The sequence below is a fragment of the Euleptes europaea genome, chromosome 18 (assembly GCF_029931775.1).
Source record: "Euleptes europaea isolate rEulEur1 chromosome 18, rEulEur1.hap1, whole genome shotgun sequence".
In the NCBI taxonomy this organism is placed as follows: domain Eukaryota; kingdom Metazoa; phylum Chordata; class Lepidosauria; order Squamata; family Sphaerodactylidae; genus Euleptes; species Euleptes europaea.
This window is the reverse complement of record NC_079329.1, coordinates 19,771,055-19,794,650: the sequence shown is the minus strand read 5'-3', so window position 1 is coordinate 19,794,650 and position 23,596 is coordinate 19,771,055. Positions and strand designations below refer to the sequence as shown.

Here is a 23,596-nt window from a genome sequence, read left to right as displayed (position 1 = left end):
GGTCACTTTAGCCTCCTTTATTCCCTTTTTCAGCCAGGATTCAGCCAGGATTGAATGCATGCGTTTTGCCGAACGTGCATTCAATCCTGGCTAAATCCTGGCTGAAACAGGGAATAAAGGAGGCTAAAACGACCATGCCTTTTCGCCCATAGTTACAAATATTACCAACACATAACAGTTGATGTCAGTACATAAAATGACCAAAATCTGACCGGATGCGTTTCGGCCTTTTGTAGGCCTTCCTCATTGGTCACCTATTTTAACATAAAGCCACACAGAACAAAAGGCTTTGTAACCTTGTACAATGTTTGTGAATATGTCAGGATGTGCATTGTAAAATTGTGTATGTATGACCATAAACTATAATGCCATGGAACCAGAAAAGCAGGTTGACGACACTGTGAAAATAGCAAGAGTTATTGCTGGCCTCCTTATGTTTGTAATTATTTTCTTGGGAGCAATGCTTACCATCAATCCTCTATTCATCTGTGTCTGTATAAGGGGATTCTACCAGCTTTTTCACTTTGTCTCTCCTTATCAAAGAAGGCTTTTGGTTTTTTGGCAGTCAAAGGGGACCCCTTTGTCCTTTTTTGACCAGCAGATTGGATGCACTCCATGGGGTTTTATCAGTTTTGTTTCATTGTTATGCAACGTTGAAACCTGTCTTGTATCTGTGTGTGAAAAGCAAATTAAAAAGTATCACAATTAAACAAATGTTGTTAGATGTGGTATGCTTTCTTACACAAAGCAGGTCACATATCTAGTGCATCCCCCCCCCATTTCAACAACAAGTATGAATTCATTTAATTGCAGGGAGAAAGGCTTCCTGCCATTGGCTTTTCCTTTCTTCTTAGATCATCTGAAGTTCTTTTCCTTCGTATGGTATTCCCTGGAGCCAGAAGGTATAACTGCTGTTTATCACTTTATAAGTGCTGTGTATTACCTCAGAAACAAATTTGTCACTAGAATGTCTACAAGAGAAGCCACTTCAGAAGAGACTGTGGCCTTCTCCTGTGGGAAGGGAGAAGAACATGGGGTGGCAAGAGAATCATCCAGATGAATGATATAAGGTGGAAACAAAGCTGAATGGAGGTCCAGATGAATGGAGGTCTCATCTGAATGGAGGTCCAGATGAGAAAAAGGAAGGGGACTGTGTCCGGAACAGAAGCATGGAGGCAAGTAAGGAAATCCAGCACTGTGACCACTTCTTAATATGCAGTGAGGAAGGGACAGTAAGGAAACTTATTGTATTTCAACTTTGGGTGGGAGAGGATTTCCTATGGTGTTTTAATCAGGGTTCACAAATATTCAGTCAACTGTGGGGAAGAGCTTGGATGGAGCTGCTGTTTTTTAGTGTTTTTATCATAAACATTTAATATAGGTTTTCATCTTTTTGTGCCTTAAATTGTGTGTGTTTTTTAAAATTCTAGTTGAATCTGTTATTGCCACCTTGGGAGGATGAAAGGTGGGTTATAAATTCAAAACCCTTCATTCGTTCAGTGGTTCTTTCAAGAACATATTATTGAGAGTAGTTAAACTGTCTGGATATTGTGAACAGATATTACTCCAACATAGGACTGTGTGGAGAAAAGCTATGTGGGTGGGGTCTGAAGTATGGAGGATAGTTGAATGAGTGAAAGAGCGAGCTGGATCCAATCCACAGTATCTACCTCTGAGCAATGGCACTTCATAAACTCTGTCTTCCTCTGTCTACAACCCTCTCCATCAGCGCCAGGTCCTTACGTACATTGATTTTCACAGTTTATTTGGCCTTTGCAGGTTTGAGCTGCCACCATGGGAAAAGCGGAACAAGAAAATGAAACAACTGTGACTGAATTGCTTCTGCTGGGCTTTGAGGATCTTGGGGATCTGCAGTGGCTTCTGTTTTTGCTCTTCTTAGTGATCTACATTGTGACCATGGTGGGGAACATCCTCATTGTGGTGCTGGTAGTGGTTGACCACCACCTTCACACCCCCATGTACTTCTTCTTGGGCAACCTGTCCTGTTTGGAGACCTGGTACAGCTCCAATATACTTCCTCTGATGCTGGCTAATCTGTTTCAAGGGGGCCAAGGAACCATTTCTGTCACGGGCTGCATGACACAATATTACTTTTTTGGTTTCTTGGCAGCTTCAGAATGTTATCTCCTAGCAGCGATGTCTTATGATAGATATGTGGCAATATGTAAGCCATTGCTTTATGGAGTACTTATGAATGGTAAGGTGTGCCTCCAGCTAGTAGCTGGATCTTGGGTAAGTGGTTCATTGGCTATTAACATAACTATATATTTAATGCATTATCTAACCTTCTGTGGTCCCACTGAAATCCACCATTTCTTTTGTGATTTTAATCCTATCTTAAAGCTTTCCTGCAATGACACACATACCATTAAACTTTTAACTTTCTTTCTAGCTGCTGTGTGTTCCCTCCCCCCATTTTTGTTGACCCTGACATCATACAGCTACATCATATCTGCCATTGTGAGAATCCCATCTACCTCTGGGAGGAAAAAGGCCTTTTCCACCTGCTCTTCTCACCTCATTGTGGTGTCTTTATTTTATGGTACCATAATAATTGTTTACATGTTGCCAAAGACAGAGGCCCTGCAAGACCTCAACAAGGTCTTCTCCCTTTTCTACACAGTCTTGACCCCTTTGTTCAACCCTCTGATATACAGCCTTAGAAACAGGGAGGTAAAGGAAGCTTTAAGAAAAGCTGTAGCTAGGTTTTGTGCATTTGAAAGAATATAAGTCTGTAGGAATATGTTTGCATACTTGGAGTCCAATTTCTCTCTTATTTTGTTAAGGGTAACTTTTTCAATGGAGTGGGTTGGATCCAACCAGCATTTTTACTAGTAAAAAAGGAGGAGCACATTCTATCACACACACACACACAAAAAGAAAAGAAAAGAAAAAAGGTTGTACTGGAGATCATAGGACCTGCATGGACAAAGACCTTTAGGATGGATGCAGCAATAATGAGGGGAATTGGACGTGGCATAGTGAAATTCTTTGCTGGATCCAACCCATTTTCAAATATAATTATTCCCACAAAGTATTTGTTTTTGCTTGCTTGCTTTGTAATGGCAAAGCAGTTTTTAAAAACCCTTTGTATTATTATGTATTTTGCTTAATAAAATATTCATTTAGCGTACAATTGAACAGTTCTTTGTCTGCTTCCAGTTTTAAGAGGGAAGATTTTTAATGGTAACTTTTGCTTTTTAAATCCAAGTCCTAGACAACAATATCAATGTTTATTGCAATAAACAATGACAGTTTATTGAATATATTTGCTTTTTGTCATTCAGTTTTCTACAATATTTCTACCCATCTTCTCTTCACTAGCTTCAATTGATTTCCTTGATCTCGAACAGTTAGAATTAAGGATGTATTATAGCTGGAGGGGGACCTGAGTTTATGTATTCCAGGCCACTTGATCTCAAAGACTTTTCGGTGTAGCAGTGGAAATGTCTGGTTAAGACCAGTTGACCTTGGTTCACATTCCCACACTGCTGTGATAATCACTGTGTGACCTCTCTGAGACTGACCGACTGCTCAGGGGTTATTCCGAGGATCAAATGGCCGAGAAGAGAACCACATGCACTGCCTTGAGCTCCTTGAGGAAGAGGAAAATACAAATGTAGATGAATGAAAAGGGGCTCCTAGTTAAAGTTAAGCCCTTAATAGAATAAGGTGTGAGCCAGAAGGTCACTGATTCAAGTCTCAACTAAGCTGCCCATGCGCAAAGTGGCCTTGGTCAAGCCACTATAATTTTTTTGCATGGAAAACAGTGTAAATGATGGCTAATGGAAAACTCCATGTTCAGGGGTCACATTCCCCTGAATACAAATTGGTGGGGGAGCAACCATAGGGTCAATCTTTGGATTCCATTACCCATTTTGGGGCTATCCAAGGACCTCTTGGTGGTCACTGCTGGAAATAACATGCTGGCCAAGATGGATTTTTGGCCTAAGGGTTTTTCTTATGTGCTTATGTCCCTACCAATTACAGACGTCTTTGACTTTTAATGTGGACCTTGGATATAGTGTTGGGATGAGCCCAGATACAAATACAAGGTAACATGCACTCCTTGGTTTCCAGTTTCATTTGGGAAAGCCATCAACATGTACATAAAGTGCTTTCAACACTGATCTGAATTGCAAGGGTACAATATGGTGGCTTGGGGTGGCCACTTTTTTGATATACACAGTAAAAACTTGGCAGTCCATGGAGAAGGTCATACCATATATTTGCTACACACCTATATGAATGACCACGGGTGGTTCTGGGGGAGAACAGTGCCTGGCATTTTGCTCAGCTCTACCTCCAACCTGGAACCTGTCCTGTCCACATCACATCAGGTAGGTAACTTGGATTGGAACATGCCCAATTATCTTGCTAAAACGCAACACAATATAAAATAGAAGCCACATTTTTTATTCCTCCCTTCACCCTTAAATAAGAATTGTTTTTCTTGTGTTTGAAATAGTTTTATTGTTCTCCTGTGTATAAATATCTAGGGAGATTTTGACTTCCACCAGGAAATTAAAAAGTTAATAACCACAGAAGGGGTTTATGCTCGTTTGAAGATGAATAAAGACTGTAAGGAGTGATGTATTTTGCAACAATGCAGACTGTCCTGAGTGATTTTTGTAGCCTCTAGTATCGCTCCTCATGTTGACTACTTGAGGATTGGGATTCAGATATCAACAGGACATTAGAATCCACATCCTAGACAGCCAGACCAGTTTAATGGTAAGTTAATCTTTTCCACTCAGATTTGTGTAAGGGAAAAAAGAGTCGAGGCTTCAACACAACTAAGTTTTCATGTGATGATTGGCATTTTCACTTTTTAGCCCTTCAGTCTACAATAATGATCAAATTGGAAGATGTACAGGAAGGAGCTATACAACTTGAATCTATATATGCCATGATTCTGAAAATGTGTGTGTAGACATATGCACATAACCCATTTTATATATATTTATTTGCTGTATTTCTAGTCTGCCTTTGTCACCGAGACTCAAAGCACGCTATGTAGCAGATTACACAGAGTTGATGACACTATATGAAGAAATGTCTAATAAATTAAGTGTAGGTCAATATAATCCATATGAGGAGCTATCTAACAAGGAGTATTCTAAGACTAGGATTATCAAAATCTAAATGAATTTAGCATATTTGGCATGATAGCAAGTATGGATAGAATGCAGAAAAATAGTCCTTTGAAATGAATAAGGACATTGTTTGCCATTTTGCATAGATGTAGAATGACAGGGCATCTGATGAAAACAAGACCCACAATTTTAGTGTTAAAAAAGTGCACATCCTGTTTAACTCAATGGGTGGGATCCAGCCAGCTTTTTTTGCTGGTGAAAAAGGGAGCCGGGGTCTGCTTTGAGCATCCAAAAAAAGTGTGCTGGGACCATATGGGACAAAGAGGAAAATTAGTGAAATAGCTGGTTGGATCCAAACAAGTGTGTGTGAATTAAACAGAACAGCACTATGCAAATCCACATGACTGCATTAGCAGATGCCATGAAATAAGAGGGAGGGGCTGTGGCTCAGTGGTAGAGCATCTGTTTGGCATGCAGAAGGCCCCAGGTTCAATTCCTGGCATCTCCAGTTAAAGGGACTAGGCAAGTAGGTGATGTGAAAGACCTCTACCTGAGACCCTGGAGAACCGCTGCTGGTCTGAGTAGACAATACTGACTTTGATGGACCAAGGGTCTGGTTCGGTTTAAGGCAGCTTCATGTGTTCAAGATGACCACGGAATCCATTCCCTTTGAGCACACCAAAGTATACAGATGCTGAAAGCTGAACATTAGTACAGTTGTTCCATATAGAGCCACTGTGGTATAGACTATTGGAGAAGCATAGTCTACAGCCAAATGCTTTCAGGAAGATATAAAAGGAAATAATAAGAGCAGGCATTCTGTGTCTCTGAACACTATCTGATCCACAGCCAGATTCAAAAAGAGTTACTAAACCTACAGTTTGATGCATACTTATTTGAGCGTAAGTCCCTGTGAATGCTGTAGGACTTATTTCTGGGTAAGCATGCCTAGGGTTGAGCGGTAAAGAATCCACTGCATCTGACACGTGGTTGGGCACAAAGATTTCTATTAATGTCAGTAGAGGAAAATGGTTGAGGGGAAATTACCCTGAGTTGGAACAAGTCAGCTTTCACAAATTCTTGCTCAATACCCCTCTTTATTAAAGCCCCCATCACACAAGGCTTTTGACCATGCAGGTCCCCTGATCCAGATGTTAACGGGCAAGGACATGGATGTGGTCAGAGAAGTTTCCCTCTGGGTTTCACATATGATCTGTTTTGCCTGTACATTTTCAGGATCCAGACAGCTTTTCTGCTCCATCTCACCAAATTCTCTTCCTCACATATTCTTCCTGGTGTTCCACAAGCAGATCCTATAATTCCCAACCTCTTTGGGATATTCAAAGATGATCACACCTTCCTTTTTCACCAGCAGAAAAGCTGGTTGGATCCAACCCATTTTATTTTGTACACGGTATGGTATTCAGCTAGCTTTTAAAACTGTGACACCATTTGTTTTAAAGTTTATTTTGCTAAAATCTTGGTGGCAACCAAAATCTTGTGAAAAAATTGTTACCATATTGATACAAAGCTTGCATTACAAAATGAGATCTAAAAAGTAAAAAATAATAATTTACTCAATATGTTTTTCTTCTCCATTGAATTCACCCACCCTTCATTTTCTTTCCCCAGTGTGCTGGATTTAGTCTGCATGCCTCCATGGCAAACACAATTTGGAGGAAATCAAACCAGGATCATGGAATTCATTCTCTTGGGGTTTGGGACAGGCCAGGAGGCCCAGATTCCTCTCCTATTTCTGTTTTTTATTATTTACATAATGACCATCAGTGGGAATGTCCTGATTGTTGTTCTTGTTGTGTCTGATCAGCATCTTCACACCCCGATGTACTACTTCTTGGCCAACCTATCTTGCTTGGAGACCTTCTACAGTTCAGCCATCCTCCCCAGGGTGCTGTATAGTCTCCTCACAGGGGACAGGTCTATTTCATTCATAGGTTGCATTGCCCAGTTCTATTTCTTTGGCACACTCGTCACAACCGAGTGCTTCCTGCTAGCTGCCATGTCTGTCGACCGCTATTTAGCCATCAGCAAGCCGCTGCATTATGCTACTCTCATGAACAACAAAGTATGTGCTCAGCTAGCTACTGGTTCCTGGGTGGGTGGGTGGTTGGCTATCACCATCACCACCTCTTTCATGTCCCAGCTTGTTTATTGTGGTGCCAATGAAATGGACCACTTCTTCTGCGATTTTGCCCCACTGGTCAACCTGTCCTGTAGCAACACCAGGGCAGTGGAGGTCTTGAGTTTCATATTGTCGTCCGTATGTGCTTTCCCACCTTTCTTCTTGACTTTGGCAACCTACGTTTGCATCATCACCTCTATCCTGAGAATCCCATCCACCTCAGGAAGGCGGAAGGTTTTCTCTACCTGCTCCTCTCACCTCCTAGTGGTGATCATTTTTTACGGGACTCTGATCATTGTTTATGTCTTACCAAACTCTAGCATGCTGAGAGACCTAAACAAAGTGTTTTCTCTCCTGTACACCATATTGACTCCTCTTGCTAACCCCCTTATATACAGCCTAAGAAACAAAGAAGTTAAGGAAGCACTGAAGAAAGGGGCCAGAAAACTTTACCAGAATGTAAGAATATGAGGAGCCCTACTGAATACCACCAGGGTTCCATCTAGTCAAGCTTCCTTTTCCTCATAATGGCTTAACAGATCCTTCAGAAGGCTAACAAGGGCACATAAGTCAAAGTTTCACCCCTTATTGCTCCACAAGCAAACTTGTATTCAGTGATATACTGCCTCTGAGCATAGCAATATAGGGAATTAGGATATGGGACTGGTATTCTGACAATAAAATAAAAGGTTAGAGACAAAGTTATATATTTAGTGAAACCCAGCTAACTACTAAACATATTTCCCCTTTCCACTAAGCAAACCCATAACTCTCATGATATGGTGTTGATTGTTTATTTGAAGAATGGCTGGCACAGTTAATAATAGTCCTCCGGAACAAAGACATCTGATTGAAGGGCAGAGACAGAGAAGCTTCCAGCTACCAGTTCACACAATTTTTCCATTTTTAGATCTCCTGTTTATAGAAGGGGGTTCATTTCAGTACGTCTGCATGTCCTTCCTTCCTTCCTTCCTTCCTTCCTTCCTTCCTTCCTTCCTTCCTTCCTTCCTTCCTTCCTTCCTTCCCTCCTTCCTTCCTTCCTTCCTTCCTTCCTTCCTTCCTTCCTTCCTTCCTTCCTTCCTTCCTTCCTTATTCTTCAATGTTTTGTTTTGGTCATGCATGTTTTCTGCAGTTATTTGTACTCATCTGACCACCTGACTGCCTACAGCCCCAATGTGTATACATGGCACTATATTTGAAATGGTCCCTGTGCTGGTGGGTCACCAGAAACATAGAAAAGATCCTTAGTCAGTGGAACTTAGCTTTGCATTTGTTCCACACCCCACTTGGCCACTGCCCAATAGTGGGGAATGGTAGGTGCAATCATGTACACCACACTGTCTTTCTACGTGTGTAGGCAATTGATCTGTAGACAAACAGAACATTTCAAAAGTGATGGTGAATGGACATAAGGTGGTAGTAGGCCAGTGAGCATGAGCAGATACAACCCCATTGTCCCCTAGATGTGAGTAATGTATGTGGTTAATTATAATGTCTGGACTGCCCTACTGTGGTGTGTGTGTGTAAGGAAGTGATAGAATTGGCCCACTTGGCTTTTCGCACATGTGGGTTCTCACACAGCCTGACTGAGGTCTACTACCTCCCCATCCTTGCTGTATAGCTGCTCTACTCAGCAGCCAATTGCTTAGATAGACAATTAGATCACTCACAAAACACAGACTTCAGGTATCAATAAATGTTGTTTCAGTAAAATTCCACCCTTTGGTGCTTGGCTAAGTAGTCCTAAGTGATGCTAATGGATGCTGACCAGTTGGAATCAGAAACCAGGCTCTGTCTACAGATTTAGTCAAGGTATGAGAAATCTGTCTTGGGTAAGTTGGCAACCCTAGAAGCAATTCCACAGACTACCTTCCTTTAAGCCTTTATGAGGAGCTTGTTTCTGGATACACATTCCACACCCAAGAAAGCTTAGGTTTGCCCACCCCAAGGTATTTGAGCAACGCAATAGAGAAAGATTGATAACAAACAAAAAAGTCAGGTTTGCAGGAAGGTTTAAGAAAATAAACTTGGCAGATAACATGACAAAGGACTGTGGAAACTTGAGATCTTTACAAACAATAGATATTTGGTCATCAGGATGCATCTGATGTATTTCACAGGTGTTGATACTTTTGATAAGTACTGAGATATATTTCACTTGGCAGTCCTCATCATCATTCCTTTATTGGCATAAAAACACAATACAGAAGGGTACAAAAGGAATGGAAATATTTAAGAGGGCCCTTTATAGAATAGTTAAAAGACATTTACATCGAATAGCGCTGTTTGTTGATACTGCCGTCTAATTAACTGTTTAGCGGGCTTTTAAAACAAACTTTAAAAACTGTGCCACCATCTCCAATATTTGGAGCGAACGATTGTTCAATAAATAGGAAATGTTAAAAGAATCTGAGACATTCTGTCTATTAACCAACAGGGGGCTTAAAAGTTCGTTACGAGATTCTGTGTAAAAACTACAATAAAATAAGACATGAGCAACCGTTTCAATACAATTGTTGCCACAAGGGCAAAGCCTGTCAGACAGACGGATTTTCCGAAATCTGCCTTCAAGTAGCGTAGATGGCAAAACATTAAATCTGGCCAGAGAAATGGCTCTACGTTGAGAAGGATCACACAGGTGAGATCACTTGGCAGTCACTGCTTAGTTGAATAAACATGAGCTTCTTGAAACAATAGTTTTTAATTTGAAGAAATTAGGAACAAACACAATTTCCCCTAGTTTTCTTCTTTAATACTGGTTAGGGATCGCTTCCTTTACTTTGGAGCTATTTCCCTTAGAACTGAGGAGAGCGGGGTTTGGGGAGAGGAGGGATTTCAATGCTATAGAGTCCAATTGCCAAAGTGGTTATTTTCTCCAGGTGAACTGATCTCTATTAGCTGGAGATCAGTTGTAACAGCAGTAGATCTCCAGCTCATATCTGGAAGTTGGCAACCCTAATCACTAAATTGGCTTTAGAGCCAGTAATGAGAGTCTGATCCTGGATACCAACTTCAACAGAGACTCCCAACACACACTGGATCCCTCCTGCTTCAACTGGTTTCTTCACAAAATCGGGCAGCTAATCTTTGCTCTCCCTCTTGATCCACCTCCCGTCATTTTCCAAACCATACTTGCAAACCTCACTTGCAAGCACTTTGCTCGTCTCTGCTCTGGACACCTCTGTTCCAACCATTTTTTACATTTCCTCTCTCCTTTCCCCCATTTTCCCCACGTAAGCTCAAAGATTAACTCCTGCTCCAAATTGGAGTAGCTCTGCTGAATGTTTGTTTGTTGTTTCTAAAGTAATTGGGATAAGGAATATGTCTGTGCTTTAGTACCTCTAGCATTTGCTTAGGATAAGTGCCCCCCCCCGCAATTCACTATTGTACCAAATCTGTCAATAAACTCTATATGCCTTTTAAATCAGGTCTCTGTCGTCCTTTTCTTACTGAAGATTTGAAGCTCGCAGCCACCTCTTTAGGTAAAAGATCCCAGTTCGCTGCACCCTGCACAAACACACTAGCTAATTCTCCATGTTAACCTGAATACATGTTCCTGTATTTGTGGGGGTGGGAATGTGGTAACAGGTACAATGGTGGTTGGTGGTGACCATTGGTTTCGGTATCCACAGTAAAAACTTGGCATTCCATGGACAATGACATAGCCTATTTTTGCTATACACCTACATGAACAATCATTGGCCGTGGCCAGCGTTCAGCTCTGTGCCACATATATTTTGGGTATGAGTTTAATAAACCCCCAAATTTTAGAATATCCAGAAAAAGCTAATATTGCAATTCAACTTTTTCGGCTGTTTCAAAAATGTTGGGGTCTATTAAACCCAAGCCCAAAAAATAATGAAAAATGCTGCACAGCCCTATGCCAAAAACTATATTTTCTATATATCTATATGAATAATCACTGGTGGTGCTGGGGGAGAATACGGCCAGGCATCTTGGTCAGCTCTGCCCCCAACCTGGAATCTGTCCTGTCCAAATTACATCAAGTAGTTAACTTGGATTGGATCAAGCCCAATTAACGAGCTAATATGTGGCACAATATTAAATAGAAACCACATTGTTTTGATTCCTCCCTTCGCCCTTAAGGAAGCATTGCTTTTCTTGTGTTTAAAATAGTTTTATTGTTCTCCTGTGTGCAAATATCTAGGGAGATGTCTTCCACCAAGAAATAACACAGTTAATAACTACAGAAGGGGTTTATACTCCTTTGGATAAAGACTGTAAGACGGAGTGATGTATTTTGCAATATTTCTGGTTGTTCTGACAGATTTCTGTAGCCTCTAGTATCAGCCCTCATGTTGACTACTTGAGGCTTGAGATTCAGATACCAGTAAGAATTTAGAAACGACATCCTAGACAGCCAGACCTGTTTCTTTGGTAAGACAGTCTTTTTCACTCAGAACTGTATAAGGGAAAAATAGAGTTGAGGCTTCAGCACAACAAAGTTTTCATGTGACAACTGGCATTTTCACTTTTTAGATCTTTAGTCTAAATGATCAAATTTGAAGATGTACAGGAAGGAGCTATACAATTAGAACCTATATATTCCATGCTTCTGCAAATGTACATATTCATTCTATTTGTAGTCTGCCTTTGTCACTGAGATTCAAAGCACATTACACAGCAGATTACAAAGAGCTGATGACCCTTTATATCAAGAAACATCTCATAAGTGCTGGTTAATACAATACATATGTCTAGCCATCTAATGAGCCGCATACTAAGACTAGAGTTTAAAAAGTCTAAATGAGCATAGCATATTTGGCATGATAGTGTGGATATAACGATGAAAGCTATTCCTTCACAATGACTAAGGACATTAAAGTTTTGCATAGATGTAGAACAACAGGGTGTCTGATGAAAATAGGACCCACAATTTTAGTGTTGAAAATGAGTGTATCCTGTTTTACTCAGTGGCTTTTCTGCTGGTGAAAAATGGAGCAGGAGTCTTCTTTGAGCATCCAAAGAGAGGTGTGCTGGAGATTATAGGACCTGCACAGATAGAGACAATATGGGATGGGGACAAGGAGAAAGATTTGTTAAAATTGAGTGAAATAGCTGGTTGGATCCAAACAAGCTTATGTTAATTAAAAAGAACAGAACAGCACTCTGCAAATCCTCGTAAGACTCTAAGAGAAATTGCTATGATATAAGATGACCAAGGTATCCAGTCCCTATGAGCACATCAAAATATACAGATGCTGAATGGTAAAAATTATGAGTGGGGACTGTTGTTTCATATAGAGCCACTATACTGTAGTGTAGACTGTTGGATAAGCGCAGTTGCCTGCCAAATGTTTTCAGGAAAATATGAAAAGAAATAATCAGAGCAGGCATTCTGCATCTCTGAACACCCCAAGACCAAGGGCATGTCATGTTATCTTTTCAGATGTCTGAGCCACAGCCAGATTCAAAAAGAGAAACTAAACCTACAGCCCGATGCATTCTTACTTGAGCATAAGACTCTTTGAATTCTGTAGAACTTAATTCTGGGTAAGCATTGAGCTGTAAAGAATCCACTGCATCTGACACATGGTTGGGCACTTAGATTTCATTTAGTGCAAGTGGAGAAATCACCCTGAGTTGGAACCAGTCAGATTTCACAAATTCTTGCTCAATATCCCTCTTTATTACAGCCCCCGTCATGCATGGCTTTTGTTCATGCATGTCCCGTGATCCCAGATGCTAAAGGGTAAGGAGATGGATGTGGTTATAGAGTTTCCCTTCTGGGGCTCATATATGTTATCTGTTTTGCTTTTATATTTTCAGGATACAGCCAGCTTTTCTGCTCCATCTCACAAATTCTCTTCCTCACATATTCTTCCTGGTATTCCACACGCAGATCCCATAATTCCAAGCCTTTTTTGGGTATTCAATGAAGATCACACATTCTGTTGAAGATGACATTATTGCAATTGGCTCATCTGGGCATTGTGAACAGGTATTGCCTCCCTTGCCATCTCCTGATGCCACCAGTAAGGATGATGGATCCATAAAGTAACACTTGGTGGAGATAACTAGCAGTCCCCCAACAAACCCCAGGACTTGGGTTACTGGCTGTGGATTGATCACAGAAATAAGAACCAGCTAGAACAGACAGAGAAGGGTCTTTTCCAACATTTGCTATCTGATGATCATCTGTAGAAACGGCACAGAGCTGGATTCAAGCAGCTTCACTGCTGGCATAAAAGGATTGCTCAAGAAGGTTATTTGAGTACATAGGACCTGCATGGACAAAAACCATGTAGGTTGGGGTTTGAAGTACGCAGGATCTACCATTGAGCTTAGGCAATCCCTAAACTCTGTAACCCTCTATCTGCCACTCTTTCCTAGAGTGTCTGATTGTTACATAAACTGTTTTTCACCACACTAAAGGGTAATTTTTTGGCCTTTGCAGGTTTGAGCTGCCAGCATGGGAAAAGCAGAACAGAATGAAACAACTGTGACTGAATTCCTTCTGCTGGGCTTTGGGGATCTTGGGGATCTGCAGTGGCTTCTGTTTCTGCTCTTCTTAGTGATCTACATTGTGACCATGGTGGGGAACATCCTCATTGTGGTGCTGGTAGTGGTTGACCACCACCTTCACACACCCATGTACTTCTTCTTGGGCAACCTATCCTGCTTGGAGACCTGCTACAGCTCCAATATCCTTCCTGTGATGCTGGCTAATCTGTTTCATGGGGGCAAAGGGACCATTTCTGTCACGGGGTGCATGACACAATATTACTTTTTTGGTTTCTTGGTAGCTTCAGAATGTTATCTTCTAGCAGCAATGTCTTATGATAGGTATGTGGCAATATGTAAGCCATTGCTTTATATGGTACTTATGAATAGTAAGGTGTGCCTCCAGCTAGTAGCTGGATCTTGGGTAAGTGGCTCCTTGGCTATTAACATAGTTATATACTTACTACACCAACTGACTTTCTGTGGTCCCACTGAAATCAACCATTTCTTTTGTGATTTTAATCCATTCTTAAAGCTTTCTTGCAGTGACACACACAGCATTAAACTTTTATCTTTCTTCCTAGCTGCTGTGTTTTCCCTCCCCCCATTTTTGTTGACTCTGACATCGTACGGTTACATCATATCTGCCATAGTGAGAATCCCATCTACCTCTGGGAGGCAAAAGGCCTTTTCGACCTGCTCCTCCCACCTCATTGTGGTGTCCATTTTCTATGGCTCCTTAATATTTGTTTACATGTTGCCGAAGACAGAGGCCCTGCAAGATCTCAACAAGGTCTTCTCACTTTTCTACACAGTCTTGACCCCTTTGTTCAACCCCCTGATATACAGCCTGAGAAACAGGGAAGTAAAGGTAGCTTTCAGAAAGGCTGTAGGTACGTTTTGTGAATTTGAAAGAATTTAAGCCTGTAGAAATGTGTTTGCATACTTAAAGAGTCCAATTTCTCTCACATTCTTTTAAGGATAACCTTTTCACTGGAGTGGGTTTGATCCAACCAGCTGTTTTACTATCAAAACCGTCTAGGGCATTTCATCACCAGAGAAAAAAAGAAAGAAAAAAACTGAACTGGGGATCATAGGACCTGCAAGAACAAACACCTGTAGGGTGGAGGCTGTAATAAGGAGGGGAATTGGACAGGACATAGTGAAATCCCTGGCTGGATCCAACCCATTAGTTTTTAATAAAATCATTCCCACAAAGTATTTGTTTTTGCCTTCTTCCTATGTTATGGCAAATCAACTTTGTACTATAATGCATTTTGCTTGATAAATGATTCATTTAACCTATAGATGACCCGATTATTTTGTCTCTTTCCAGTTTTGTGTTGAAATTCATATTATGAGAGGGAAGGTTTTTTATTGTAACTTTTGCTTTTTCCATCCAAGTCCTAGACAATAATGTTAGTGCTTATTTTATTAAACAATGGGAAAGGTTATTGGATTCATTTGCTTTTAGACATCCATTTTTTTTACAATACTTCTACCCATCTTCTCTTAGCTAGCTTCAATGGATTTCCTTGATCTCGAACAGCTAGGATTAAGGGTTTGTTTCACCCTTCAGTCAAAATCAATGTGCCTTAGATATAGGTAACGATAGCTGGATGGGTACCTGAGTTTATGTATTCGAGGCGACTTACTTTTAAAGCCTTTTTGGTGTAGCAGTGGAAATGTCTGATTAAGATTGGATGACCTTGGTTCAAATTCCCACTCTGCTGTGATAATCACTGGGTGACCTCTCCCAAACTGACCTACTGCTGAGGGTTATTGCGAGGATCAACTGGGTGACAAGAGATCCACATGCACTGCCTTGAGTTCCTCTGGGAAGGGGAGGAGCCAAATGTAGATCAATGAAAAGGTGGCTCTTAGTTAATGTTAAGCACTTAACAAAATAAGGTCTGAGGTCACTGATTTGTGTCTGACCTGAGTGGTGCATGCGCAAAGTGGCCTTGGGCAAGCCACTATAAATTTTTTTGCAAGGAAGACAGTGTAAATGATGGTTGAAGGAAAGCTCTTTGTTCGGGGATCACATATCTCTGAATACAAGTTGGTGGAAGAGCAACCATAGGGTGACTCTTTAGATTCCATTACTTGTCTGTGGGTTATCCAGGTCCATTGATCACTGCAGAAAATAAAGGTGTTTCTTACGTCCCTTTTGTCTGAAGAGAAGGCTTAGCTTTCCTGTCAAATGGAATATGTAGTTTGTTAGGAGGGAGTACCAGTGACCGCCAAAAATATCTTTCTTTATATCAGTCAGAACTATGGCACAAAAGAAGCTTAATGAAATAAAAACTCAAAAGTGTTTTACAGGCTGAGTATCCCTGATCTGGACTGCTTGGGACCAGAAGTGGTCCATATTTCATATATTTCCGTATTTTGGAAAACTTTGGATTTTTTGAATGTACATAATGAGATATCTTGGGGATGGGACCCAAATTCATTTATGTTTTATATATGTTTAAATATACACTTTACACAAAAAGCCTAAAGGTAATTTTAAACAATATTTTAAATAATTTTGTGTTCATTGAACCATCAGAAAGCAAAGGTGTAACTATCTTACCAGAGTTTGGAGGGGTTGGGTGGTGTGGATGTGAGTCAGCCTTGACAAAAAGCCATCTCTTTTACCCTCCCAACACTGTACCCAAAGCTCACATTAAAATCCAAAGCCATCTCTCTTTGGTGGCTAAGTCAACAGGAATGAACACTGGAACCTCTTCCTCAGAATTTACATGTCCTCTTTGAATGGAGTCCACTCCACCTACCATGCATTAGAAAGGTTTCTGATGCACAGTCAACTTACGAAATGACCCTGCAATCACGCTGACTTAACAACACAGACATTTTCCTTGACCTAGTTGGGAGAAGCTGAGTTGTCAATGCCATGACCGGTGGTAGTGGCATTACTGAGCCAAATCCCAACAATGGCAAAGTAGAACCACTATTGCTGCCAACCCTCTCAATCTATTTGTATGATTCTGTGAATTGAATCAGGGCAATAAACTCAAGAATGAAATACCAGCTATCACCACAGGAGGGCACGTTGAAAAGAAATACTCAAGTATCAGTGAGGTAAAATCATCTCCCACTAACAAGATGTTTTATTTTAATTCAGCACACCTGGCCAATTACCAATATATTGAAAATACGTCAAGTAAGAATTACCTTTAAAGTACAAAACCACATTAGTGAAAATGAAAAAAAAAAACTTAGCAGGACATTATTGAAAGTTAATTCTCATGACATCCACTAGACATATGTGTCTGTATAAGGAGATGTAGCTCAGTGGCAAAGCAGCTGCTTGTGTGAAGGTGGTGGTCTACCACAACCAGCACCAAATTGAGAATACTTCCCACAATTTCGATCACTAAAAAGAGCAAAACTGAAACACTTGTTGACCCCCAAGATCCTCAAAGCCCAGCATAAGCAATCCAGTGACGGTTGTTTCATTTTGTTGTCAACCTTCTTTGTTAAGATGGCGTCCAGGATAAGTAGGTTGGAAGTGGCAAGTCTCCATCACAATTAACACCATCTGTGCGTATCTTTTTCTCCAAGCACTTCATGTGACTTTGGCCGCAGTATGGAATTATGGCAGGAAGAGAAGGCTGTACACTGACAGCTGAATCAATCGAACATCAGTGTTTGCAAATCTGGAGCACACTGTACTCAAGGGGCAAAACATGTGTGCATCTTGTATATTGGACACTGTGGCAGATCTGTTCAGGGAGACCAACCCTGCTGAAGATACTTGTGTGCAGGTGCATTGGCCTAGTGTTGTTATGAAACAGAGCATTTTGCTTTATGACCTGTCTCTGGTGTTATACATTGCCTAAGATTGAAAGGGGAGCTCATATTTCCCTCTCAAAACTATGTTCAAATTATTTAAGCGTGCAAGTCTTTGAAGCTGGTGGTGAAGGAAGTTTAGTACTATTGGGTTACATGAATCTGGGCTTATTACATTCAGGGTGATGGAAAACATATGGATCCCACTAGTTTTGTCATCCAGTCTTGCCTTAGTACAACCCCAGCCCCTAGAGTTGCCAACCTCCAGATGGTGGTAGGAGATGTCCTGGAATTACAACTGATCTCCAGATGACAGGGATAACTTCACCTGGAGAAAATATCTGCTTTGGAAAGTGGACCCTTTAGCATTATACCCTGTTGAAGTCCCTGCAGTCCCCCAACCCTGCCCTCCTCAGTCTTTATCCCCAAATTCTTCAGATATTTCCCAACCCAGAGCTGGCAACACTACCTGTCCAGGAAGTCTTTTTGTCCTTTTTTCACCAGCAGAAAAGCAGGCTGGGTGAAATCCATAGTGTTGGTTTTCTATGCAACATTGTGACCTGTCTGGTATCTATATGTGAAAAGGCAAGTTAAAAAGTATCACAAATAAATATTGTTAGATGTGGTCTGCTTTTGCATATCGAGTGCATATCCCACCCGCTGGGGTTTGCAACTTGTATAAATTCATTTAATTACAGGGGAAAGGGCTTCCTGTTGTTGTCTTTTACTTTCTTCTTACTTCTTCTGGAGGAGTTTGCTTTTGTATGGTATCCCCTGGAGCCAGAAGGTACAACTGCTGTTTACCATCTTATAACTGCTTTGTAGCACTATTGCATAACTAGAATGTCTACCAGAGAAGCCACTTCAAAAGAGACTGTGACCTCCTCCAGTGGGAAGGGAGAAGAACATGAGTGGCAAGATAATCATCTAGATGAATTATATAAGGTGGAAACAAAGCTGAAAACAAAAGACTTCCAGGAAGAACAGAGGTCCTGATGAGAAAACAGAAGGGGGCTGTGGTGGGAACAGAAGCACATAGATAAGTAAGGAAATCCAGCTCTGTGACCACTTCTTAGTATGCAGCGAGTAACAAAGAAGGGACAGTAAGAAGAACATGGGTGGCAAGATAATCATCTAGATGAATTATATAAGGTGGAAACAAAGTTGAAAACAAAACACTTCCAGGAAGAACAGAGGTCCTGATGAGAAAACAGAAGGAGGCTGTGGTTGGGGGTACAGAAGCCCATAGGTAAGTAAGGAAATCCAGCTCTGTGACCACTTCTTAGTATGAAGCTTGTAACAAAGAAGGGACAGTAAGGAGACTTACTGTCTTTCAAAGTGGGGTGTGGGAGGATTTTCCATGGTGCTTTAATCACATCACGGTTCACAAATATTCTGTCAACTCTGGGGAAGAGACTGGATGGAGCTGCTGTTTTTTTAGAGCCCTTATCAGGAAAGTTTAATATTTGTTTTAATCTTTTTGTGCCTTATTTTTTTTAATTCTTGTTTAATCTGTTATTTGGAGTATAGAAAGAAAGACAGGATATAAATTCAGACTCGTTCGTTCATTCAGTGGTTCATTTAAGAACACATGGTTGGCTAACCTGAATATCATGAACAGATATGGCCTCCATTGCCATTTCTTGATGCCACCAGCAAGGGTGCTGGATCCCCTTGGCCTTTCAGTAACACTTGGTGGAGAGAACTAGCAGCCTTCCGGAAAACCCCAGGACTTGTGTAACTAGATATGGATTAATATCAGAAGTAAGAACCAGTTAGAACACACAGCGAAGGGCCTTTCCCAACTTTTGCTACCTGATGATCATCTGCAGAAATGCCACAGGGTTAGATTCAAGCAGCTTCTCTGCTGGCAAAAAAGGATTGCCTCAAAAGGGATATTTGAAGACCAAAAAAGGCCAAGCCTCCCTCAGGATCATACAACTTGCATGGACAAAAACTATGTGGTTTGGGGCCTGAAATATGCAGGATAATTGAATAAGGATGAGTGAAAAAGTGAGCTTGATCCAATCCACAATATCTACCACTGAGCTATGGCAATTTGTAAGCTATGTCTTCCTCTGCCTACAACCCTCTACTTCAGTGCCTGGTCCTTATGTACATTGCTTTCCACCACACTAAGGTACAGTTTTTCCCTCCTTTGCAGGTTTGAGCTGCCAGCATGGAAAGAACAGAACAAGAAAATGAAACAACCGTCACTGAATTCCTTCTGCTGGGCTTTGGGGATATTGGGGATCTGCAGTGGCTTCTGTTTTTGCTCTTCTTAGTGATCTACATTGTGACCTTGGTGGGGAACATCCTCATTGGGGTGGTGGTGGTGGCTGACCACCGCCTTCACACGCCCATGTACTTCTTCTTGGTCAACTTGTCCTGCCTGGAGATCTGCTACAGCTCCAGTATCCTTCCGGTGATGCTGGCTAATCTGTTTCATGGGGGCCAAGGAACCATTTCTCTCACGGGCTGCATGACACAATATTACTTCATTGCTTTCTTAGGAGCTTCAGAATGTTATCTCCTAGCAGCGATGTCTTACGATAGGTATGTGGCAATATGTAAGCCGTTGCTTTATATGGTACTTATGAATGGTAAGGTGTGCATCCAGCTAGTAGCTGGATCTTGGGGGAGTGGTTCCTTTGCTGTTAACATAGTTATATACTTATTATACCAATTGAATTTCTGTGGTCCCACTGAAATCAACCATTTCTTTTGTGATTTTAAACCATTCTTCAAGCTTTCTTGCAGTGACACACGTCATTGAACTTGTAACTTTCTTTCTAGCTGCTCTGTTTTCCCTCCCCCCGTTTTTGTTGACCTTGACATCATATGGCTACATCATATCTGCTATTGTGAGAATCCCATCTGTCTCTGGGAGGCAAAAGGCCTTTTCGACCTGCTCTTCCCACCTCGTTGTGGTGTCCATTTTCTATGGCTCCTTAATAATTGATAACATGTTGCTCAAAACAGAGGCCCTGCAAGATCTCAACAAGGTCTTCTCGCTTTTCTACACAGTCTTGACCCCTTTGTTCAATCCCCTTATATACAGCCTGAGAAACAGAGAAGTAAAGGTAGCTTTCAGAAAGGCTTTAGTGAAGTTTTGTGCATTTGAAATAATATAAGTTCAATTTCTCTCTTATTCTTTTAAGGATAACTTTTCATTATAGTGGGTTGGATCCAACCAGTCTTTATACTATCAAAAAAGAGGAGGACATTCTATCACCAAAAAAGGCTTTACTGGGGATCATAGGACCGGCATGGACAATGACCTGTGGGATGGAGGCTGTAACCCAGGGGAACTGGGCAGGACATAGTGAAATCCCTTTCTGGATCCAACCCATTAGTTTTTAATAAAATTATTCCCACAAAGTACTGTTTTTGCCTTCTTGCTATGTAACGGCATATCATCTTTGTACTATAATGCATTTTGCTTCATAAGTGATTCATTTAACCTACGGATGACCATATTATTTTGCCTCTTTCCAGTTTTGTCTTGAAATCTATATTATGTGAAGAAATTTTTTTTTAAATTGCAACGTATACTTTTTAAATCCGAGTCCTAACAATAATGTTAATGCTTATTGTAATAAACAACAAAAAAGGTTATTGGATACATTTGCTTTTTCTCATTTATTTTTTTCTACAACATTTCATCCCATCTTTTCTTAGGTAGCTTCATACAATTTCCTTGATTTTGAACATCTAGAATTAAGGATGTGTTTCACCCTTCCGTCAAAGGCAATATACCTTAGTAATAGGTAATTATAGCTGGATGAGGACCTGCGTTTGCGTATTCTAGGCTAGGTAAAGGTAAAGGTTCCCTGTGCAAGCATCGGATCTTCATATCTTGTAAAAATACAGATTGTAGTTGATGATATTGAAACCAAGTAATGTATTCCTTCAATTCTTCATATTCCTTTAGGGCACATTTATTGTCATTCCATACCAATAAATCTTGGTATAAGATTAGCTATAAGAACTAACCTTTCTGCTGTAAGAAGAAGAAGAAGAGTTGGTTTTTATACCCTGCTTTTCTCTACCTTTAAGGAGTCTCAAAGCAGCTTACAATCACCTTCCCTTCTCCTCCACACAACAGGCACCTTGTGAGGTAGGTGAGTCTGAGAGAGCTCTACAAGAACTGTGATTAGCCCAAGGTCACCCAGCAAGCTTCATGTGGAGGAGTAGGGAATCAAACCCAGTTCTCTGCTTCTGTTAACCAACACACCACACTGGCTCTAGTAAGTTAGTTTTGCTTTGTTATATTTCTATGCATTTGACTGCCACTGGACTATATGAATCATTTTATTACTGGGGGGTGACCTGAACCAAACCCAGGTTAAGCTTGGTTACATTTCAAATACCAAGGCAGGCTCGGCCTTGACAAAATGCCATCTCTTTTATCCTCCCATCACCATATCCAAAGCCCACATTAAAAACCAAAGCCATCTCTCATTGGTGGCTAAGTCAACAGGAATGGGCACTGAGACTTCTTCCTCTGAACTGACATGTCACCTTTGAAGGGGGTCCACCTACAATTCATTAGAAAGGTTTCTGGTGCACTGGGAACTTATGAAATCACCCTACACTCATGCTCACTTATCAACACGGACCTTTTTCTTGACCTAGTTGGGAGAGGGCTGAGTTGTTAATGCCATGACAGGTAGTAGTGGCATTACTGGGCCAAATCCCAATAATGGCAAAGTGCAATCGCTAATGCTGCCTGCCCTCTCAATCTGCTTGTATGATTCTGGGCTTGAAGGCTGCTTGATCTTTTGCCTTGATGGGTTATGCAAATTGAATCAAAACAATAAGCTTGAGCATGAAATACCAGCTATCTCCACAGGAGGGCACACTGAAAATAAATATTCAATTATGAATGAAGTAAAATCATCTCCCAGTAACAAGATGTTTTATTTTAATTCAGCACACCCAGGAAATTACCAACATATTGAGAATAAGCACAAGTAAGTATTGTCTTTAAAGTACAACCCACATCAGTGAAGACAGAAAAAAAAAACAATTAGCAGGACATGATTGAAAGTTAATTCTCATGATATCCTCTAGTAGGATTGACAACCTTCAGCTACTAGTTGGAGATCTCCTGCTAGTACAATTGATCTCCTACCGATGGAGATCAGTTCACCTGGAGAAAAATGGCCGCTTTGGCAATTGAACTCTACGGCATTGAAGTCCTTCCTCTCCCCTAACCCCACCCTCCTCAGGCTCTGCCCCAAAAACCTCCTGCTGGTGGCAAAGAGGGACCTGGCAACCCTATCCTCTAGACATATGTGTCTGTCTAAGGGGATGTAGCTCAGTGGCAAAGCAGCTGCTTCTGTGAAAGTGGTGCTCAACCACAACTAGCACCACAATGAGAATACTGTCCACAATGTTGATCACTAAGAAGAGCAAAACAGAAACAACGGTTCACCCCGAAATTCCCAAAGCCCAGCAGAAGAAATCCAGTGATAGTTGTTTCATTTTGTTGTCAGCCATCTTCGTTCAGTTGGTATTCAGATTAAGTAGGTTGGAATAAGTCTCCTTCACAATTAACACCAGGATGCACATAACTTTTCTCCAAGTGTTTCATGCAACTTTGACCCCAGTATCACAAATAAACATTGTTAGATGTGGTCTTCTTTCACATATCTAGTGCATCTCCCCCATTTCTGCAAGTCATATTAATTCATTTAATTGCAGGGGAAAGGGCTTCCTGTTGTTGGCTTTTCCTTTCTTCTTGCATCCTCTGAAGGTCTTTGCTGTCACATGGTATTCCCTGGAGACAGAAAGTATAAGTGCTGTTTATCATCTTATAGTCGTCGTGCATTACCTCAGAATCCAAATGCATCACTAGAATGTCTACTAGAGAACTCACTCCAAAAGAGACTGTGACCTTCTCCTGTGGGAAGGGAGAAGAACATGGTGTGGTGAGAGAATCATCCAGATGAATTATATAAGGTGGCGACAAAGCTGAAACAAACAAACAAAAAACCCTTCCAGGAAGAATGGAGGTCCGGAATAGAAAAAAAGGGGGGACTGTGTCCGAAATGCAACCATGGAGGCA

At 41.0% G+C, this 23,596-nt stretch overlaps 3 protein-coding genes and 1 pseudogene across 3 annotated transcripts; all 4 read left to right on the top strand.

The window, feature by feature from the left end:
- Positions 1–1,794: 1,794 nt before the first annotated feature.
- On the top strand, positions 1,795–2,751 carry LOC130490037 (olfactory receptor 11L1-like). Its single transcript, XM_056863833.1, has one exon. It carries the CDS (start codon positions 1,795–1,797, stop codon positions 2,749–2,751), a length of 957 nt encoding a protein of 318 aa, XP_056719811.1.
- A 4,017-nt stretch (positions 2,752–6,768) lies between these two features.
- On the top strand, positions 6,769–7,731 carry LOC130490784 (olfactory receptor 5B21-like). Its single transcript, XM_056864591.1, has one exon. The coding sequence runs from the start codon at positions 6,769–6,771 to the stop codon at positions 7,729–7,731; it is 963 nt and encodes a 320-aa protein (XP_056720569.1).
- Positions 7,732–13,693: 5,962 nt separating this feature from the next.
- On the top strand, positions 13,694–14,647 carry LOC130489935 (olfactory receptor 1009-like). The gene has a single exon (XM_056863722.1). The coding sequence runs from the start codon at positions 13,694–13,696 to the stop codon at positions 14,645–14,647; it is 954 nt and encodes a 317-aa protein (XP_056719700.1).
- Positions 14,648–19,702: 5,055 nt separating this feature from the next.
- Positions 19,703–20,657, top strand: LOC130490783 (olfactory receptor 11L1-like; annotated as a pseudogene).
- Positions 20,658–23,596: the final 2,939 nt, after the last annotated feature.

What these genes read in the sequence shown, in the direction of transcription:
- LOC130490037 (XM_056863833.1), top strand. Translation starts at nt 1,795, where the DNA reads ATGGGAAAAGCGGAACAAGAAAATGAAACAACTGTGACTGAATTGCTT.
- LOC130490784 (XM_056864591.1), top strand. Translation starts at nt 6,769, where the DNA reads ATGCCTCCATGGCAAACACAATTTGGAGGAAATCAAACCAGGATCATG.
- LOC130489935 (XM_056863722.1), top strand. Translation starts at nt 13,694, where the DNA reads ATGGGAAAAGCAGAACAGAATGAAACAACTGTGACTGAATTCCTTCTG.